The sequence below is a fragment of the Mobula hypostoma genome, chromosome 24 (assembly GCF_963921235.1).
Source record: "Mobula hypostoma chromosome 24, sMobHyp1.1, whole genome shotgun sequence".
NCBI lineage: Eukaryota > Metazoa > Chordata > Chondrichthyes > Myliobatiformes > Myliobatidae > Mobula > Mobula hypostoma.
In genome coordinates this window covers 21,377,208-21,396,119 of record NC_086120.1, presented here as the reverse complement: position 1 = coordinate 21,396,119, position 18,912 = coordinate 21,377,208, and the positions used below count along the sequence as shown (strand labels likewise).

Genomic DNA, 18,912 nt, shown 5'->3' with positions numbered 1-18,912 from the left:
GAACCTGCCTCAACCACTTCTGCTGGAAGCTGGTTCCACACAGCTACCACTCTCTGAGTAAAGAAGTTCCCCCTCATGTTACCCCTAAACTTTTGCCCTTTAACTCGCAACTCATGTCCTCTTGTTTGAATCTCCCCCACTCTCAGTGGAAAAAGCCTATCCACATCAACTCTATCTACCCCCTCATAATTTTAAATACCTCTATCAAGTCCCCCCTCAACCTTCTATGCTCCAAAGAATAATGACCTAACTTGTTCAACCTTTCTCGGTAACGTAGGATATGAAACCCAGACAACATTTTTGTAAATCTCTCAGTACTCTCTCAATTTTATTGACATCTTTCTTATAATTTGGTGATCAGAGCTGTACACAATACTCCAAATTTGGCCTCACCAATGCCTTATACAATTTCAACATTACATCCCAACTCCTATTGAATTACGTATGGATAAACAAAGTAAAGTGCATAAATTAAATAATGTACAGAATGTGATGCGGCAGGGAGTTCTAAAGCCTAATGGCCTGAGGGAAGAAGCTGTTCCCCATCCTGACCGTTTTTGGCTTTATATATTGGAATCTCCTACCTGATGGTAGAATGTCAAAGTGTTTGCTGGATCGATGGGTGGGATCCTTGATAACGCCAAGGGCCCTGCATGCTCAGTACTCCTAATAAATGTCCCAAATGAATGGAAATGAGACCCCTATGATCCTCTTGGCCATTCTCACAGTCCTTTGTAGTGACTTCTGATCTGATGCACCGCTACTCCCGTATTAGTTGGAGATGCAGCTTGCCAGGATGCTCACAATGGTGCTCCTGCTCAATTCAGTTAAGATGGCGGGGTGGGGATACCTTGCTTGGCTAAATCTCCTCAGGAGGCAGAGGCATTGCTGTGTCTTCTTATTCAGGGAGGTGATATTGAGAGACCAGGTGAGGTTTCATTGTTGATGAGGCCAATAACTGATGATGCGGTTTGAGCCGAACCCCGCGACTCAGTCATGTGTCAGCAGTGTGAACAGCAGCAGACTAAGCACACAGCCCTGGGGAATGCCAGTGCTCGGGGTAATTGGACTGGAGATGTTGCTTCTCACACGGACTGACTGTAGCCTTTCTGTTAAGAAATGCAGGACCCAGCTACAGAGTGTGGCTTTGAGACCCAGCAAGGACAGTTTTCCCACCAGTTTCAGGGGAGTGATGGTGTCAAATACGAAACTGCAGATTATAAGCAACAACCTATGTATCAGACCTCATTTTCCAGGTGGGACAGGACAGAGTGGAGGGCAGAGGCTATGGCATCATTAGTGGAGCAATTCAAGCAATTAATGAACTGGAAAGGGTCCAATGTAGCCAGGAGAATGGATTTTATGCAAACCACCAAACGTTTTCCAGATGATTAAAGAATGACTTACCTTACAAAACAATGAGCAGCTGAGATCAGCCAGGTGTCTGCCACAAGCGTGGCCCCACACCAATGGCCCCAGTTAATTAAACGCAGGCTGACTTGCCAGGGCCACTCACCCTCAGTAGCATCTGCGCCCCCCACAATTCTATTGGATAGTTGGGGTGCACCACAGCCTATGAAAGTGAGCAGACAAGATGAACGTAATCAAACATCTAAGCTGTCAATTGTTCCTAAAGAAGTCCGCATCCTGAGCTGATTGTTCTCTAAAGGCAGAAAATCATGCACAAAAGCCTAAAAGTTCCAGATATCCCTCAGGGATTACTATCATTGCTAGCATAGGTTAGGAGCTGTCCTGCTCGTGACCACGGCTTCCAAACTATTCCTGAGAGAACGGATAAGAAATACACCATGTTTTTATGTCCAGCTATCCGTGCCGCACCCCAAAATGGACTACTTCTAGGGTAATGCAGAGGGAGATTAACTTTCTGTCTAAGTTATGCTCTGCCTGTCCCGGGGTCAGGTGAATGAGTCAGTGATGAAGAAGATTTACTGTGTATATAACCTTGTGCAGCAGTTCACGTGTGTGTGTGTATCTGTATGAATGTATATTGGAATAGGTTTCTGGTATAGTCATAGTCATCCTTTATTGATCCCGGGGGAAATTGGTTTTCATTACAGTTGCACCATAAATAATTAAATAGTAATAAAACCATAAATAGTTAATAAGTAATATGTAAATTATGCCAGGAAATAAGTTCAGGACCAGCCTATTGGCTCAGGGTGTCTGACCCTGAGCCAATAGGGGAAGTGTCTTGAGTTCAGTGTTAACATCTTCCACTTCCAAAAGGAAAAAATTGTGACAAACACTTATCAAAGGCTCTCTTTCCTAAATATTGTGAGAGAAGCACGCTCAGCAGTTTAAAAATTTGATGCTGATGGTACAAGGTAATCACGCACACATTCACATGCACACATCCTTGATATACCCAGTTTTTATGAGGGTTTCAGCCTGTCTTTCTTTTTCCTTCCCAACTTCTGCACTTGCCCATAACTCTGATAATGATGCAGAAAGGTCCTATTCTAATGCACCAGTCACTGCAAATCGTTCATATTTGTTGTTAACATAAATAGTTATAATGAAGGGGAAGCCTTGGGACTTTGGTTCATTGTATTTCCAGAAATTAAAAAATCAGAAAATATACGCTGTCTCTTTAAATATGATGATATAGTTTTGTCAATTCAGATTTCATCCTCTCAATAAGTCTGATAGTGATGCAGCAGACAAGGAACTACCCTTTCCTCCAGATATCTCTTTTCACTTCAGAGATCACATCTGGCACCTGAACTTAAATTGTCTGAGGTGTCAGGTGCCGTACTTCAACCAGGGATGAAATGGAGAAGCTGATGGCAGCCTGTAATTAAATTTAAGCAAACTGATTTGCAGGAGGCTGTCTGTAAAACTGGTAGTAGAATGATTTATTTCGATATGGGGATAGAGGATGGACTCCAAATAAAGGTGGGATTCCCAACACACCTTCATGGAGATGGAACAAAATAACTACAGGCAACATGGATCATTCAGTAAAGTTCTGAAGGATTCCACGAGAAGTATTTCAGTTTCTGTGCACCTTAGAGCTGGTCTCGCCTTTCCTACTGTGATTTGTTGGGTGATTATGCAAGTGGGAACTCAGTAGTCAGAAATAGCATTTCATCAGAGACGGAAACCTTATTAATCAATTAACATTTTGCAAGGTGTAAACAGCTGTGATTTATAGTCTGCATAGAACATAAAACTTACTGCATTCCATCTCATCTGACTGGTCCAAGCAATCAATTACATTGTCACATTCTGGGTTGATCTTGGTAAGGCACTGGCCGTTGTTGCAGATGTAATTCCCATGTGTGCAGTTTTCTGCTATTTTTAACAAAAGAGCATTAGTATTTTATACTTGAGAATGTTAAGATATATATTGGAACAATACCTCAAAGTCTTTTTAGACAAGCAGAAAGTTTATTTCTGAGAAACGAAAAGTGAAGTATCATAACAGAATGATCATAACAACAGAACCCTGTTACCTGAACATCATGGTCCAATGCTGATTAGCTTCTCACATATAGAACGTGACACTTTCCAGTTGATGGGAACAATGATTGGGATGTGGAGTGATTAGGGACAGCACAATAGCGTAGTGGTTAGCGAAATGCTGTTGCAGCACCAGCAACCCAGATTCGTTGCCTGCCTTTGCCTGTAAGGAGTTTGTGCTTTCTCCCCATGTTTCCTATGGTGGGGTGGCTAAGACCTGAAGACACAGCCTTAAACTAGAGGGGCATCCTTTTAGAAAAGAGATGAGGAGGAATTTCTTTAGCCAGAGAGTGGAGAATCTATGGAATACTCTGCCACAGGCAGCTGTGGAGGCCAAGTCATTGGCTATATTTAAGGCAGAGGTTGATAGCTTCTGGATTAGTCAGGGCATGAAGGGATATGGGGGAAGGCAGGAGATTGGGGCTGAGAGGAAAAATGGATCAGCCATGATGAAATGGCGGGGCAGACTCAATGGGCCAAATGGCCTCATTCTCCTCCTCTTTCTTATGGTGTTCCTCTGTGTGGGCTTCCTATGAGTGCTCTGGTTTCCTTCCACATTCCAAAGACGTACAGGTTAATAAAATAATTAATCGCACGGGTACAACTGGCTGGCATAGGTTCGTTGGGCAGTGAGGTCCTGTTACAATGTTGTATCTCTAAATTTTAAAAAAATGAAACCTGCACACAGCAATGATTGCTGATAATTAGCTCCAAATATCTACATTATCCTTGGACAACTTGCCAACTAACACAGAACCTGTAGTACAATCTCTGACACCATCACACTCTGTGTTGTGTTTATTGATGCAATTATTGTCAGAACACTTGAAAGTAGTGTCTGTACAATGAACCTCTGAAACAGGAAAGAATAACGTTAATCCAATTTCATATATGATCTCTCTAACCCCTTAAAGTCTCTCCCTCTCTCAAATTGTGTGACGGAAGGGGTGTGAAAGAAAAATTGCAGACTTGGTCCAGTTTTTCTTTGCACATTTGCGTCATTGTTCCCCTCCTTTTCTGAAGTCATTAACTCTCACTGGTGTATGGTCAAATTACATGGGTTAACCAGACCCATTCACACACCTCAACTAGTGAGGCTGTGTCACATGCAAGTTTACATGATAAATACTGAGAACCGTGAGATCTATAAAATCATGACAGAGACATTGTCTGAAGGGACAGGGGCAGTGACAAAAAGCAAACTGGGGGGTGGGGTGGGGGGGAGAGCATGGGGTGACAAGATTGGGGTGGGCTCACATCTTCCTACAGGGCAGGGGAAGAAGTAGTAAGATCATCAGCGGGAGCAGAAGAAGCGGAGCAATCTATAGGAGGCCTTGTGAATCTTGAGACTTTGGTGTGGATTATTTAAAGAGGCTAGTATTCACCAGTGGACAGAGAACAAGAGAGCAGAGGCTGAGGCTTCTAACTGCGCCCAATTTTCCACACACACCACTGCATGCAAGGTGCCTGACTATAATCATAGTGGTGCTACAGAGTCAGTGGGAAATACCTGTTCTTCCATATTCCATGGAAGGAGAAGTCAAGTCAAGTTTATTGTTAGTTAACTATATACATGTATATGACTTATATAACCATATCATGTATATAGAAATGGGAGAACGTTTTTCCAAACCAGGTTTAAAAGCATTGTAGTACACGAAACTCATGGTAACTTATGAAGGTAAGGATAAAATCTACAGATGACTCACACATAAATAACAAACTTAAAGAGCATTAATATTAAATATTGTAAGGCACAGAACAGATTAACCAGTGGCAATTCAAATACGATGTTGCAGGGAGCTCAGAAGCCTAATGGCCTGGTGGAAGAAATTGTTTCTCATCTTGACTGAGAAGTCAGATAACTTAACCTAACTATTCTGTGTTGAAATAAAAACTCATCAAACCTGGCATAAAATATGTACGTACTGGTGAAATTTTGAAGGTCCAGCAGGGAGATCCCAAAACAGGCATGGTATTGTCTTTGGCTAATTAAATTGACCTATTAAATGTGTCCTGTATTAGTTTCATCTCATATTGGGAGACCTACAAACACTCAGCACGGACACATCTGAATTCATTAATGTGTACATTCTGCCAATTTTGTGGCTGAAAACAGCCAAACGCAGAGCAGACCAATTATGACCCCAAATAGCTCTGTGTGAGATCCACATCATTGTGCCAGGATACGTGATAGGTCCCACCAGTGATCTATAGTTAACAGTCAAGATTCACGATTGTTTAATGTCATTTCGTATGCACAAATGTAAGGAGAACAAAATAAATATTACAAGGATCCGATGCAGGCCAAAAAAAGCACAAAGATAGCGAACACAATAATAATAACAATAAGAAACACACACAATAAATATAAATACGTAAGATAGCTTATACACATAGATCGTCCATAATGTGACACTAGGCTGCACATCAGATGACTGATGTGAAATTATAAAGTAGTGGTGGAGTTAGTGGATGGAGGTGTTGATCAGTCTTACGGCTTGGGGAAAGTAACTGCTGAGTTTGGTGGTCCTGGTGTGGACGCTACATAGCCTCCTCTCTTATGGGAGTGGGACACAGTCCATGAACTGGGTGTGTGAGATTTTTCATGATGTTACTGGCACCTTTTCTGTATATATGTCCTATACCAGTGGTCCCCAACCTTATTTGCACTGCGGACCAGTTTAATGTCAACAATATTCTTGCGGACTGGCCGACCGGGGGGGTGGGGGGTGGTGGTAGGGTTGCCAACGGACAAGAGTAGCAGTCAAATACGTTGTGCTTACCCCAAGAAAGACTACAATGACCATGAAGCCTTGTGAGGGCACCAGTGCGCATGCGTGCACCTGCCGATTTGTTTTCCTGCAAGTCGTTTTTGGCGATTCTGTTCAGCGGGGGAATGTTAATCACGAACGGAATATAGGTGATAAGTGGCTAATACACTCAATTCTAAAAGGCTTTATCTTACGAATTTAATATTAAACACACAGCACATAGTTTCCTCGCATGGATATAGTGATAAGTTAATTATTAGGGGAGGACGGGGAGCTTGAAGTAAGTGTTGAAGGAAGTTCCAGTAGAAGTGGTAGAGGCAGGTTCCACATTATCATTTAAAGAAAAATTGAATAGGTATATGGACAGGAAAGGGATGGAGGGTTATGGACTGAGTGCAGGTCGGTGGGACTAGGTGAGAGTAGCATTTGGCACGGACCAGAAGGGCAGAGAAGGCCTGTTTCCGTGCTGTAATTGCTATATGGTTATCTAAGTAAGTCAATAGCATCATAACATTTTCAGTAACGTTTGGATATTGAACACACAGCCCATTTTCCCCGTATGAACATATAAAGTCATTGAAACACACCAATATCGCTGAATCAGTGGGAGCGCTGGGCTTGTTTCCCTGCAACGAGACGGTCCTATCGAGGGGTGATGGGAGACAGCGATACTCGAAAGGGGTTCCTTATGTCCAGTCTATTCCGCAATTTAGTTTTCGTTGCATTCATTGCAGAGGTATGTTGGAAATGGAAGCAACGTTTTCAGTGCTTTCGTGGCTATCTCAGGATATTTAGCCTTGAATTTGATCCAGAGTGCCGGCAGAGATGTTATGTCAAACATACCTTTCAGCCCGCCGTCATTTGCAATCTCGAGGAGTTGATCTCCTTCCTGCGCTGACAGGGATGATGCGCGGGTAACGACCTCGCGTGTGTTCAAGCTCAACAGTGGGCGTGACAGGGAATGAGGAAAGGTGCAGCTGACTCATATCGCCAAATCGTATCCTTTCCTTGCGGCCCAGTGGTTAGGGACCGCTGTCCTACACTAAGCAGGAGCCTCTACTGTCTACCGATTTCCCTGTGGCTATTGGCTAATTGCACCAGAGAAGAACAATTGCCTCCTTGAAATTATATAGTATTCGCCACCCTTGGAAGTTTTCGTGTTTTATTGTTTTCCAATATTGAATCGCAGTGGATTTGATTTGACTTTTTTTGATACTGATCAACAGAAAATGACTCTTTCATGTCAAAGTGAAAACAGATCACTACAAAGTGATCTAAGTTAATTACAAATATAAAACACAAAATAATTGATTGCATAAGTATCCACCCGCTTCACAGCAGAATTTAGTAGACATGTCTTTGGCAGCAGTTACAGCCTTGAGTCTGTGTGGACAGGTCTCTACCAAGTTTGCACATCTGGATACTGCAATTTTCCCCCATTCTTTACAAAACTGCTCAGGCTCCATCAGATTGCTTGGGGATCATGAATGAACAGCCCTTTTCAAGTTCAGCCACAAATTCTCAATTAGATTGAGGTCTGGACTCTGACTTGGCCACTTCAGGACATAAACTTTGTTGTTTTTAAGCCATTCCTGTGTAGCTTTGGCTTTATGCTTGGGATCATTGTCTTGCTGGAAAACAAATCTTCTCCCAAGTCACAGTTCTCTTGCAGGTTTTCCTCCAGGATTTTCCTGTATTTTGCTGCATTCATTTTACTCTCTACCTTCACAAGCCTTTCAGGTCCTGCTGCAGTAAAGCATCCCCACAGCATGATGCAGCCACCACCATGCTTCACAGTAGGGATGGTGTGTTTTTGATGATGTGCAGTGTTTGGCTTATGCCAAACATAGTATTTAGTCTGATGCCCAAAAGGCTCAACTTTCATTTCATCAGACCATAGAACCTTTTTCCAGCTGACTTCAGAGTCTCCCACAAGCCCTCTAGCAGAGTCTAGCCAAGATTTCATGTGAAATTTTTTCAACAGTGGCTTTTTCTTTGCCACAATCCCATAAAGCTGCAACTGGTGAAGCAGCCGGCAACAATTGTATGCACAGTCTATCCCAGCTCAACCATTGCAGCTTTTAACTCCTCCAGAGTTGTCATAGATCTCTTGGTGGTCTTCCTCACTAGTCCCTTTCTTGCATGGTCACTCAGTTTTTGAGGCCAGCCTGCTCTAGGCTGATTTACATCTGTGCCAAATTCTTTCCATTTCTTGAGGGATTTTCAATGATTTGGAAACTTACTTGTATCCATCTCCTGACTTGTGCTTTTCAATAACCTTTTTATAAAGTTGCTTGGAGTTTTCTTTTGTCTTTCTGATGTAGTTTTTGCTAGGATTCTGACTGACCAGCAGTTGGACCTTCCAGATACAGATGTATTTTTTACTACAATCAATTGAAAAACCTTGCATGCACACGGTGATCTCCATTTAACTAATTATGGAACTTCTAAATCCATTTGGGTACAGTAGTGATAATTTGGTATGTCATATTAAAGGGGGTGAACCCTTATGCAATCATTTATTTTGTGTTTTATATTTGTAACTAATTTAGATCACTTTGTAGAGATCTGTTTTCACTTTGACACCAGTTTTTTTGTGTTGATCAGTGTCAAAAAAAGCCAAATTAAATCCACTGTGATTCGATATCGTAAAACAATAAAACATGAAAACTTCTGGGGGGGAGTTAGGGGTGAAAGCCTTTTATAGGCACCACACACACACACACACACACACACACTTCACTTCTCTGTATGACCAGCCATCATTGTGAACCCACCTACTGCTAAAGTGGAGGTCGAGGTCCTATTTGTCACTGAAGTGGTCAGTTCTCTTTCGGTCTCAGCCGTAGTAGTGATTACATTAGACTGTGTCATTATGTGCAAGGCCCAGTCCCGGATCGCCGTCACTCTTGTGTAGATACCAGGTCTGTTTGGTCGGGCGCAACCTTCTCCCCAGCTCACAATACCAGCCAGGAACCATTTGCCTGGTGACTCCTCACACACCAAGGGGCCACCAGAATCACCCTACAGAAAGGAAGTACATATCAGAAATTATCATATCTTTGAGAATAAAGTTCTGTGCATTTTCACAATTCAGAAATTCACTGTGTGGTAGCAAAGCATAATTTCCAGATCGCAATTAGAATCCACCTAGAGATGTATTGAAATATTTTAAAATAGTGCAGGGTGTAAAGGTGACTGCAATGCATTGGTCTCAATCACTTTTTCATTGCCTTTTCTGCATATACATTATTCAAGTGTAATACTACTTGGATTGTCTGAAGAAAAGAAATGACCTTCATAATATTGTATTTATATAGGGTGGGTATACATAAATGAAATGTTTATCGTGTTATAGGGCAACTTTTGCATGCAGAAGGTGGTGAGTATATGGAATGAGCTCCCAAAAGAAAAGGTTGTGGTAGGTACAATAGTATCATTTAAGAAGCACTTGGACAGGTACCTGGAGTGAAGGGGCCTGCTGGTATATTGGCTGAAGACAGAAAATTGGGACTATCTGGATGGACAATGGGTCAATATTCTCTCTTTGGGCCAAAATGCCTGCATTGCTCTAGGACTTTAAAATAAATCAATGTTAATTCGAATCAGGTTTAATATCACTGGCATATGTTGTGAAATTTAACTTTGTGGCAGCAGTACAAAGCAATACATGATTAATAAAGAAAAAACTGAAATGCAGTAAGAGTATATATATGTATATTAAGTAGTTAACTTAAAATGTAGTGTAAAAGAATAGAAAAATTAGTGAGGTAGTGTTCATGGGTTCAATGTCCATTTAGAAACCAGATGGCAGAGGGGAAGGAGCTGTTCCTGAATTGCTAAGGGTGTGTCTTCAGCTTGCTGTTCCTCTATCCGGATGGTAACAATGAGAAGCAGGCATGTCCTGGGTGGTGGGGGTCCTGAATGATGGAATCTGCTTTTCTGAGCACCATTCTTTGAAGATATCTTGGATACACTGGAGACTAGTACCCATGATGGAGCTGACTAGTAAGTTAGTAAGTAGTTTGGATTTGTTATGCATTGATTAAGTGGCTAATACATGTACTGCAAGTGACAGCAATAATATTCAAACTCAGTACATTTAAGGCCGTTTCTCCTCAGCCTGAGCTGGGTTTCATTCTGCCATCCAAAGCACCCCATAGCTGAAAAAAAGTCCACACAAAAGCAAATCCAGCTGCTGCCATTCATCAAGTACTCAGCACGTCACTTGCCTTACAGCTGTCCACTCCACCAGCTGAGAATCCGGCACAAATCATTCGTGGTGTTAGAGGGTATCTATTGAGTTTGACACATTCGCTCATATTGAATATTGGAACACGGGCTTCCTGGAGAATGATGGATAAATAATCTGTGATGGAATCAGAGAAATTGTGTGTTATGGGACATTGCAAATTTAAATTGAACAAGGAATAACACCTTTCTGTTGGTGTGTAAATAAGAGCAATGAATCGAGTGAAATGAGATGTCATTGCTTGAATTTGAGCATATACCCATAGATAATAAAGCTCACTGACAAACTGCTCTATACTGTGAGTTTGTAAGTTGACATTGTTGTCAGAAAATGAAATCCTTTCAGTCAGATCCTGCACTTAACTTTTGAAATTCAAGTCATTCCTAGACTTTTGTACACATGGAGAGTTTATAATGAGATCGAGATGGCTAAAACTCTCAGTTCCTTCCATTGGGTTCCCCTCTTGAGTATAGCAGTGGGGCCCAGTCTTGTTTGGATTACCAGCATTACTTAGGAATCATCACTCAGATTGTGCACCAGATCAGTACTGATTGGGATCTGAGCCCATTGATTTCAATAAGGATTAGAAGACAAAGGTTTTGGTGAAGGGAGGCAGTTGCTTAAGAAGTGGGAACAGGAGCAGACCATTCAGCCATCTGAGTCTTTACCACTGTCCAACGAGATTCTTCCAAAATTTGTATTCTACCAAAAACAGAATTTTCCTGCCTTATCTCCATGTCCCTCAATTCCTCTAGAGCCAGAAATCTTCTGATCTCTGTATTAAATTAAGTTACTAACTGATCTCCATAATCCTCCAGGGTAGAAAATTCCAGAACCTCACTAACCCCTGTGTGTAGCAGTTTTCCTTCGTTTCTGTTCTGAATGCCTAACACTTATTTTGGGACTGGGAAGCTGACTAACTTTGTATTTGAAAGGTACGATTTACAGTGCTGTACTGCCAGGACAGAAGGGTGAGAGTGCTCCTACATAGAACTGGTACAGACTTATTGAACTGCATCCATGCAGTAGACGTCCTGTGAAGAAGATGGCTCACTATGAAGAATAAATAACATTATATAACAAATTGTAAACAGAAGGAAATGCTTTTAAAAATAATTCAGATGCGCACCACTTCCTTCTCTAAGGGTTCCCCATCCTGTGATACTGCAGTTCTTTCCTGTGGGGAAGATGTGCACGGGGGATGGCAGGCACACAGGCTGGATAGATCTGGAGAATGATACGGGGCTAGATAACTCCACGACAGCCACGTCATAATCAAGGGATGTTCTGTCAAATAAGGGGTGAGAAACGATCCTCGTAATACTCCTTCTCACTGTTGTAGCATGTTGACTGTCTCTATAGATGGTTCCCAAATCTGCCTCCCAGCTCAGTGGATTTGGATTGCTGCAGAAAGAAAAAAAAATCAGAAAGATTATTCAGGTCTCACTACTAACTTCTAAATGAAGGATTTCAGTTTTTCTTTTTGAAGCTAGACACTCTCATAAGGCCATGGTTGATTGACTGTTGATTGTCACTGATGTAAGTTCCCTGAGCTCTACCAATCATTGAAGTGCAATTTCCCAGACAATAATTCTCGAAGTATGTTACCTTTCATTGGAAATACAATTCCCTTTTTTAGGCATCCAATGCTTGGAAGCAACTTAGTGGGCTACAAATTGCTAAGAACTACACTCTATTTGGATACATATTCTTCTATTAATAATCTCATGGAGAGACCCCTGTGGATTGACTCTCACACCAATATACTGTAGTTACCCATGTACTACTCTCACAGGGGCAGTTTCCAGGACATTTAGTTCCAAACTAATTTATCAATTTGTAGTCATTTTCTGCTACACAGATTAACATCAACCAATGTAGCACAGATTATACTTCTGTGATTATCAGTTACACACAGGCCTAAGACCAGCTTTTCCAACTTTGATCAGATTTGATCTGCTCATCTGCTCTTTGTGCGTTCATTCTAACAGCCTGAGCTTCTCTGGGCACTGATCCCGCTGTAACTGGGAGCAGTGGTCAGTTACCAAGTAGTAACTCTGGTAAGGGAACAATTGCCTGGCATTTACATAATGGTATAGTTGCTGTGGTGGAATGTATGGGCTGTTCAGGGAGAAGGCGGCCCCTCTGCTGAAGCGGCTTGTCGTGTCCATTTACTCACTCATATTTGGTTCCCACTGGACACTCGGCTCTCACCTGTGGCTCCAAGTCGCTGTTTGCATGCAACAGTGGCCACACCCATACACCACTTTGACAGGCAAGCTAAACCAAGTGAGGGTGGCTAGTGGACTTCATACCCTGGTGAGGGAGGGGCGTTCGGATCCTAGCACGTGAAGCCAGCTCCAGTTTACTGGGTGGCTGAGATCCACCAGCCACGAAAGCAGTTCTGCAATGTTCCATGGAGAGCAAAGGGCATGGCAAGGCACAGGAGAAGTCTCGATCATCCACTGCCACCAAAGAAGACCCCAGCTGTGATGACTGGACTGGACTTCTGAGATCGAGAGTGTGGAACTTCCCCAGTGGTACGGCTTTTCCGCTATAAAAACTTTCTCACCTAGTATCTTTGTGCAGTTCACATCATACAAGAATTGCAGAAATCTCATGTCACCGTCAGATACAATTATCATAGTTGTTGGCGTTCTAATGCCCTGTAGGATACAGTTACCTGGGTACTGCATCCCAATGGGATACCACTACTTAAGTTCTGACACCTCCTCAAGTCTAGCTGTCTGGTACTAATGCCTACTGGGGTATATTTGCATGTATATTGACTTTCACTGTGGTACAGTTACCTGCGTACTGATCCTCATAGAGGTACCATTTGCATCACGCTCGTTCTGTCTGACTTACATCCCAAAGACCCTTTGACATCTCAGTAATGTGATATTGTTGTGTACAGCTAGATCTTTAACTGCAGAAGCCATCATGCCCTGATATCCCCTGATCGCCATCATGACACAATACACTGTAATCAGGATCTGAAACTGAGATTTTTCACTTTCTAACCAATGCCCTTATTGCCACACTGGCAATCCTGTGTGTTCAACTATGCTCAAGGCTGGCAGCGTCATTTGCAGATGTCAGACTGACCCCAAGACCATAAGTTCTTATAGCTGTTTCCCGAAAGTTTTACCAAAAATATGGGCTATGTGGTAGGAAAAGTTCTAGCCAGTTTTTAGAGTAGGTTACATGGTCGGCATAACATTGCGGGCTTGTAATGTGCTGTAGATTTCTATGTTCTATATTCTATGTTCTAAATGAAGCACTAGGAACTCAAAATAAATCATAAAACTACTGATCATACTATTAAAAATATAAAACCCATGTGAGTGAAGTTTGTGTGTGTTTCTCGGTCTGGGATTTCATAACTGGTTTTCACCATATAACCATATAACAATTATAGCATGGAAACAGGCCATCTCGGCCCTTCTAGTCCGTGCCGAACTTTTACTCTCACCTAGTCTCACTGACCTGCACTCAGCCCATAACCCTCCATTCCTTTCCTGTCCATATATCTATCCAATTTAAGTTTAAATGACAACATCGAACCTGCCTCAACCACTTCTGCTGGAAGCTCGTTCCACACAGCTTCCACTCTCTGAGTAAAGAAGTTCCCCCTCATGTTACCCCTAAACTTTTGCCCTTTAACTCGCAACTCATGTCCTCTTGTTTGAATCTCCCCCACTCTCAGTGGAAAAAGCCTATCCACATCAACTCTATCTATCCCCCTCATAATTTTAAATACCTCTATCAAGTACCCCCTCAACCTTCTACGCTCCAAAGAATAATGACCTAACTTGTTCAACCTTTCTCTGTAACTTAGGATATGAAACCCAGACAACATTTTAGTAAATCTCCTCAGTACTCTCTCAATTTTATTGACATCTTTCTTATAATTTGGTGATCAGAGCTGTACACAATACTCCAAATTTGGCCTCACCAATGCCTTATACAATTTCAACATTACATTCCAACTCCTTTTGAATTACATATGGATAAACAAAGTAAAGTGCATAAATTAAATAATGTACAGAATGTGATGCGGCAGGGAGTTCAAAAGCCTAATGGCCTAAGGGAAGAAGCTGTTCCCCATCCTGACCGTTTTTGGCTTTATATATTGGAATCTCCTACCTGATGGTAGAATGTCAAAGTGGTTGCTGGATGGATGGGTGGGATCCTTGATAACGCCAAGGGCCCTGCATGCTTAGTACTCCTAATACATGTCCCAAATGAATGGAAATGAGACCCGTATGATCCTCTTGGCCATTCTCACAGTCCTTTGTAGTGGCTTCTGATCTGATGCACCGCTACTCCCGTATTAGTTGGAGATGCAGCTTGCCAGGATGCTCACAATGGTGCTCCTGCTCAATTCAGTTAAGATGGCGGGGTGGGGATACCTTGCTTGGCTAAATCTCCTCAGGAGGCAGAGGCATTGCTGTGTCTTCTTATTCAGGGGGTGATATTGAGAGACCAAGTGAGGTTTCATTGTTGATGAGGCCAATAACTGATGATGCGGTTTGAGCCGAACCCCGCGACTCAGTCATGTGTCAGCAGTGTGAACAGCAGCAGACTAAGCACACAGCCCTGGGGAATGCCAGTGCTCGGGGTAATTGGACTAGAGATGTTGCTTCTCACACGGACTGACTGTAGCCTTTCTGTTAAGAAATGCAGGACCCAGCTACAGAGTGTGGCTTTGAGACCCAGCAAGGACAGTTTTCCCACCAGTTCCAGGGGAGTGATGGTGTTAAACACGAAACTGCAGATTATACGCAACAACCTACGTATCAGACCTCATTTTCCAGGTGGGACAGGACAGAGTGGAGGGCAGAGGCTATGGCATCATTAGTGGAGCAATTCAAGCAATTAATGAACTGGAAAGGGTCCAATGTAGCCAGGAGAATGGATTTTATGCAAACCACCAAACGTTTTCCAGATGATTAAAGAATGACTTACCTTATAAAACAATGAGCAGCTGAGATCAGCCAGGTGTCTGCCACAAGCGTGGCCCCACATCCATGGCCCCAGTTAATTAAACGCAGGCTGACTTGCCAGGGCCACTCACCCTCAGTAGCATCTGCGCCCCCCACAATTCTATTGGATAGTTGGGGTGCACCACAGCCTATGAAAGTGAGCAGACAAGATGAACGTAATCAGACATCTAAGCTGTCAATTGTTCCTAAAGAAGTCCGCATCCTGAGCTGATTGTTCTCTAAAGGCAGAAAATCATGCACAAAAGCCTAAAAGTTCCAGATATCCCTCAGGGATTACTATCATTGCTAGCATAGGTTAGGAGCTGTCCTGCTCGTGACCACGGCTTCCAAACTATTCCTGAGAGAACGGATAAGAAATACACCATGTTTTTTATGTCCAGCTATCCGTGCCGCACCCCAAAATGGACTACTTCTAGGGTAATGCAGAGGGAGATTAACTTTCTGTCTAAGTTATGCTCTGCCTGTCCCGGGGTCAGGTGAATGAGTCAGTGATGAAGAAGATTTACTGTGTATATAACCTTGTGCAGCAGTTCACGTGTGTGTGTGTATCTGTATGAATGTATATTGGGATAGGTTTCTGGTATAGTCATAGTCATCCTTTATTGATCCCGGGGGAAATTGGTTTTCATTACAGTTGCACCAAAAATAATTAAATAGTAATAAAACCATAAATAGTTAAAAAGTAATATGTAAATTATGCCAGGAAATAAGTTCAGGACCAGCCTATTGGCTCAGGGTGTCTGACCCTGAGCCAATATGGGAAGTGTCTTGAGTTCAGTGTTAACATCTCCCATTTCCAAAAGGAAAAAATTGTGACAAACACTTATCAAAGGCTCTCTTTCCTAAATATTGTGAGAGAAGCACGCTCAGCAGTTTAAAAATTTGATGCTGATGGTACAAGGTAATCACGCACACATTCACATGCACACATCCTTGATATACCTAGTTTTTATGAGGGTTTCAGCCTGTCTTTCTTTTTCCTTCCCAACTTCTGCACTTGCCCATAACTCTGATAATGATGCAGAAAGGTCCTATTCTCATGCACCAGTCACTGCAAGTCTTTCATATCTGTTGTTAGCATAATCATTATAATGAAGGGGAAGCCTTGGGACTTTGGTTCAATGTATTTCCAGAATTTAAAAAATCAGAAAATATACACTGTCACTTTAAATATGCTGATATAGTTTTGTCAAATCAGATTTCATCCTTTCAAAAAGTCTCACAGTGATGCACCAGACAAGGAACTACCCTTTCCTCCAGATATCTCTTTTCACTTCAGAGATCACATCTGGCACCTGAACTTAAATTGTCTGAGGTGTAAGGTGCCGTACTCCGACCAGGGATGAAATGGAGAAGCTGATGGTAGCCTGTAATTAAATTTAAGCAAACTGATTTGCAGGAGGCTGTCTGTAAAACTGGTAGCAGAATGATTTATTTCGATATGGGGATAGAGGATGGACTCCAAATAAATGTGGAATTCCCAACACACTTGCATGGAGATGGGACAAATAACTACAGGCAACATGGATCATTCAGTAAAGTTCTGAAGGATTCAACGAGAATTATCTCAGTTTCTGTGCACCTTAGAACTGGTCTCGCCTTTCCTACTGTGATTTGTTGGGTGATTATGCAAGTAGGAACTCAGTAGTCAGAAATAGCATTTCATCAGAGAAGGAATCCTTATTAATCAATTAACATTTTGCAAGGTGTAAACAGCTGTGATTTATAGTCTGCATACAACATAAAACTTACTGCATTCCATCTCATCTGACTGGTCCAAGCAATCAATTACATTGTCACACTCTGGGTTGATCTTGGTAACGCACTGGCCATTGTTGCAGATGTAATTCCCATGTGTGCAGGTTGCTGCATTTTTTTAACAAAAGAGCATTAGTACTTTATACTTGAGAATGTTAAGATATATATTGGAACAATACCTCAAAGTCTTTTTAGACAAGCAGAAAGTTTATTTCTAAGAAACGAAAAGTGAAGTATCATAACAACAGAACCCTGTTACCTGAACTTCATGGTCCAATGCTGATTAGCTTCTCACATATAGAACGTGACACTTTCCAGTTGATGGGAACAATGATTGGGATGTGGAGTGATTAGGGACAGCACAATAGCGTAGTGGTTAGCGAAATGCTGTTGCAGCACCAGCAACCCAGATTCATTGCCCGCCTTTTTCTGTAAGGAGTTTGTGCTTTCTCCCCATGTTTCCTATGGTAGGGGAGTCTAAGACCTGAGGACACAGCCTCAAACTAGAGGGGCATCCTTTTAGAACAGAGATGAGGAGGAATTTCTTTAGCCAGAGAGTGGAGAATCTGTGGAATACTCTGCCACAGGCAGCTGTGGAGGCCAGGTCATTGGCTATATTTAGGACAGAGGTTGATAGATTCTTGATTAGTCAGGGCATGAAGGGATATGGGGGAAGGCAGGAGATTGGGGCTGAGAGGAAAAATGGATCAGCCATGATGAAATGGCTGGGCAGACTCAATGGGCCAAATGGCCTCATTCTCCTCCTCTTTCTTATGGTGTTCCTCTGTGTGGGCTTCCTGTGCATGCTCCGGTTTCCTTCCACATTCCAAAGACATACAGGTTAATAAAATAATTAATCGCACGGGTACAACTGGCTGGCATGGGTTCGTTGGGCAGTGAGGACCTGTTATAGCGTTGTATCTCTAAATTTAAAAAAAAATGAAACCTGCACACAGCAATGATTGCTGATAATTAACTCCAAATATCTGCATTATCCTTGGACAACTTGCCAACTAACAGAGAGTTACACAGACTATGCTAGTTTCTATTTCAGATAATAATAGTCATTGAAAACTGTATTATGCTCAACACACACAAAAAGCTGAAGGAACTCAGTGGGCCAGGCAGCAGCTATGGAAAAGAGTACAGTTGACGTTTCGGGCCAAAACCCTTCAGCAGGACTGGAGAAAAAAATTATGAGGAGTCAGAGGTAGAAGGTGGGGAGAGGGGAGGAAGAAACACGAGGTGATAGGTGAAACTGGGAGGGTGGAGGGGTGAGGTAAAGAGCTGGGAAGTTGATTGGTGAAAGAGATACAGGACTGGTGAAGGGGGAATCTAATAGGAGAGGACAGAAAACCATGAAAGAAAGAAAAAGGGGGAGAGCACCAGAGGGAGGTGATGGGCAGGTAAGGAGTTAAGGTGAGAGAGAGAAAAGTGGATGGGGAATAGAGAAGGAGTGGAAAGGGAGGCTATTACTGGATGTTTGAGAAGTCAATGTTCATGCTATGAGGTTGGAGGCTACCCAGATGGAATATAATTTGTTGCTCCTCATTGCGACAGTAGAGAACACCATGGATGGATATGTTGGAATGGGAATAGGAAGTGGAATTAAAATGGGTGGCTACTGGGAGATCCC

The 18,912-nt window shown here is 42.4% G+C and overlaps 1 protein-coding gene across 6 annotated transcripts in view; it reads right to left on the bottom strand.

Annotated features, from left to right (window-relative positions):
* Window positions 1–18,912, bottom strand: part of LOC134337256 (uncharacterized) — a 107,188-nt gene that overhangs the window by 74,371 nt on the left and 13,905 nt on the right. For 5 of the 6 annotated variants that reach the window (XM_063032108.1, XM_063032111.1, XM_063032113.1 and 2 more), the window contains exons 4-10: window positions 17,271–17,384; window positions 15,481–15,646; window positions 11,639–11,913; window positions 10,490–10,626; window positions 9,035–9,281; window positions 3,199–3,315; window positions 1,408–1,573 (exon numbers count right to left, since the gene is read on the bottom strand). In XM_063032108.1, coding sequence (XP_062888178.1) covers window positions 1,408–1,573; window positions 3,199–3,315; window positions 9,035–9,281; window positions 10,490–10,626; window positions 11,639–11,913; window positions 15,481–15,646; window positions 17,271–17,384 — 1,222 coding nt within the window. The remainder of the gene's footprint in view (window positions 1–1,407; window positions 1,574–3,198; window positions 3,316–9,034; window positions 9,282–10,489; window positions 10,627–11,638; window positions 11,914–15,480; window positions 15,647–17,270; window positions 17,385–18,912) is intronic. The other variant, XM_063032112.1, reaches the window with a different exon arrangement.